Source organism: Glycine soja, chromosome 10 (genome assembly GCF_004193775.1).
Source record: "Glycine soja cultivar W05 chromosome 10, ASM419377v2, whole genome shotgun sequence".
In the NCBI taxonomy this organism is placed as follows: domain Eukaryota; kingdom Viridiplantae; phylum Streptophyta; class Magnoliopsida; order Fabales; family Fabaceae; genus Glycine; species Glycine soja.
Window position 1 is genome coordinate 51,171,655 of NC_041011.1, and position 3,367 is coordinate 51,175,021.

Consider the following 3,367-nt stretch of genomic DNA (forward strand, 5'->3'; position numbering starts at 1 on the left):
CAAGACCAATTAATAAGGTTTTCTCAGACTAGTAATTCTTCTAGTCAAAGAACGACTTGAGCATCTGCAAACTTAATTTATTCAACCTCAAAGGTTTCATCTGGACCAGCCTCTAAGATTTAGCATCTAATCTTTGCCTTTCTTCTCCTTCAACTATTAAAATGCGTGGTAAACGAATATTTACTAAAATTTTCTTAAATGCGCTATCGTAATTTTCTAACACATTATTGCTGTTTTCCAAGCCTACTCATTATTTTTAGCCATCAGAATAAACTTTCTTCCTCCAAAAAAAAAAAGCTATCAGAATAAATCGTTTAAGTGACAGATATTATCATATTAATTACTAGCTGTCTAACTATATTATCATTTATGTTATTACCATTTGTTTTGAAACCACTCTTTTTGTTATTAATTAACTGATTTGTAACGAGAAGAACGAGAATATATATAGATATAAATATGAAGGTGGGTGGGTGTGGTGTAGCTATGATCAGTTACAACTGTATCCAAATGTTAAATATTAGTAACACACCATTAAAAAACTTCCAAGTCGTAACGAAGAAAATGGTAGGATATATAACCAAAGAGTTGACTTTTGTTTTTGAAGGTACAGATCTTTCAATTAATAGGTTTGAAATCAGATAACTCAAGTAACATGTTGACAAAAATACCAAACCAGACGGTGATCCGAGAACCTTGTAGCATTGTCTTTTCAATGCGTTGACGGGCTAAATACCAGTAACTGTATGCATAAATCCAACAACTGATGAAATGGGAATTGTGAAGTAATAGTATAATTAAACGCTTGCATATCCAATGCAAAGAAGAAACAAGATGATTACAGATCGAATTGCAGCTTAATTTTATGTGATTAACAAACAAGGAACATGAAAACAGAATACAACAGGAAAATGAAATTACACTAACAAAATCAAACTGATGGATGAACTTCTTCTTATGTCCAGAAAGAATGAATTAAATGATCTCCCTATAATTCACACTAATTTCATCGTAGTCAGTGTCATAGTTGATCAGCACCCTATAACACTAATACAACAAAATTTACAGAAAAAAAAAAAGGCTAAAGAGACCAACCTATTTCAGCACAGAAACTGAACTACTATTTAACGAAATCAAGTTGATCCTCGAGCAAGTATGAACAAAGCGTGCACCCCAAATGAATTGATTATCAATATTCAGGTAGCTCTTTCATGAATTCCAACCCGGAAGGAGATATCAAACTTCCCAAAACCCCATATGGGGAATCAGAATATTTATACACTGATGATCCAGAAGAGCAAAAGAAATCTGAGGAATTTGGAGTGAAAAGTGGCATATCAGCAAAATCCAGATTAGAGGGACCATGTTGAACAATTGCACCACTCTCAACCAAATTCTCACCAACTCTCCTAAGAGCTGAACTTGTTTCATTGCTATTGTAGTTGGACCCATCAGACAAAGATGATCCAAAATTCTCTGAACCCTCTTGAGGAAGTGAAGCAGTGGACAAATTATCATTGGTGCTTGATGACCTACCCGTGAGTCTTTGAACAAGAGCCATGAAATCTTTGGCCTTGGTGTGGATAATCTTGGGCGATTCGGTGTAAATGATGATGGGATTAATCCTCTGTGGCCTTTGGAGTTTGGTTTCTTTGCGTATCATGTGAGAATCTTTGTTGATCATCAAAGGGGAAGGACGTGGACCATTGATCACCTTCTTTGGTTGTTGCTCATGAAAGCCATATAACTTTGCACCAGCCTTCATCTTAATTGGACTTCAACTCAATACACCAATGTGAAAGATGTGTATGCACGAAATGTTTGGCGAAAAATGGAAAGTGTAGGTTTATAGGTAAAGAATAGAAAGGGGTGTGGATATATATATTGAGAAGGAGAAATTTTATTAGCCAACAACTATGACCGTTGACAATATAGCTACAGTTCATAATTGTCAATAGGTAATCCAGATATAATCATTTATCTAATAGCCAATGAGTTGTGCATTTTGATTTGACTGCTGCAGTTTGAACCGTAATTAAGTAGCTAAGAGTTTATTTTACCTAATTAATAATAATATGACTAGTGGGGTGATAAAAAAAATTAAACTGACCGAAGAGCGTACACCACAAGAAAATTGTTGATTTGGACCAAAAAAAAATGTTGAAGAGGATTATTATTATTATTCCCAGTGGGTTGGTTGTTCATTTGTTTATATATTTATTTTTGGGTGTACATCATTTGTTTGTATATTGCTATTTGCTACACTTACTCCTCCGTGCGTGGTGCCTTTTTAGCCGCCAGCAGGCAATGACGCAGAACTTTTCATCACCTTCAATTTAATTAATCACGTTGGGTTGAGTTTCAGTAGTTTTGGATTTAATTTCCTTAAATAAAATCTTAAAATTTGAATTTTATAGATTAAAAAAATATAATTAAAAAAATTCTATTAAAAATAAACAGTCACATTTTCCAATAAAAATTAGTCATAAATAAAATAGATACATTTCACATCAATATCAAGATCATCATTGTGTTTTCAAATTTTATATACAATTTGTTTTTCTATTGTTTTCTTTTATATATCATTTCACTCTAAGATATCTGTTACATTTCTACTCTTATTCTATCAATACTTTTACTATGGAAATATAACATAAGTTTGAATTTTAGCAAATTCAAACTATCCCATTTTGAAAAGAATTAATGTAAGGTTTAATGTTGCAGCAGAAATCAAGATTTGTTTTGAAGTTGAGGTTTAGAAGAAAAGAGAAATAACGACAATTTATTTTTGAATAAATATTCTTTAGAGTAAATAATCATTTTTGTTTTTGAAAGTGTAATTTGCTAACAAATGTGTTCCTGAAAGATATAAATACAAAATTTAATTCTCAAAAGTGTTAAAAATGCGATAAATATATACAACCGTCAACTTTCATCCGTCACCGTTAAAAAAATTGTCTACATGACACAAAAAATGAATTTATCACTAAAAAGATTATCTATGTGATCATATTTAATTGTCAACGTGGAAACATATTGTTATATAACATTTTATCGAGTTTTCATCTTCCCAAAAAAAAAATATTTGTGATGTTTTCTTCATTCTTCATGCAACATTTTGTGTTTTGTTCAGTTCTTTTGTTCCTATCACATGATAAGCTTAATTATTCACTTACATAGTTGCTATTTAATTTTTGCATCTTAAATGTGAAATTATCTTTCATATATAGTATTGTGTTTATAGTTCCTTAGGACTTGAGTACCATGATGATATCAGTTGTGCAATCTTTCACAAATTATATCCTTGTCAAGAAAAATAATATGAAATCTAACATAATACACAAACATAATAAATGTCAGATATTCC

At 31.4% G+C, this 3,367-nt stretch overlaps 1 protein-coding gene across 1 annotated transcript; it reads right to left on the reverse strand.

Annotated features, from left to right (window-relative positions):
* Window positions 1–769: 769 nt before the first annotated feature.
* On the reverse strand, window positions 770–1,869 carry LOC114370620 (VQ motif-containing protein 8, chloroplastic-like). Its single transcript, XM_028328015.1, has one exon. The coding sequence runs from the start codon at window positions 1,763–1,765 to the stop codon at window positions 1,190–1,192; it is 576 nt and encodes a 191-aa protein (XP_028183816.1). The 5' UTR covers window positions 1,766–1,869; the 3' UTR covers window positions 770–1,189.
* Window positions 1,870–3,367: the final 1,498 nt, after the last annotated feature.

Bases quoted from the DNA above. Each gene is read 5' to 3' on its own strand.
- LOC114370620 (XM_028328015.1), bottom strand. From the start codon at position 1,765: ATGAAGGCTGGTGCAAAGTTATATGGCTTTCATGAGCAACAACCAAAG.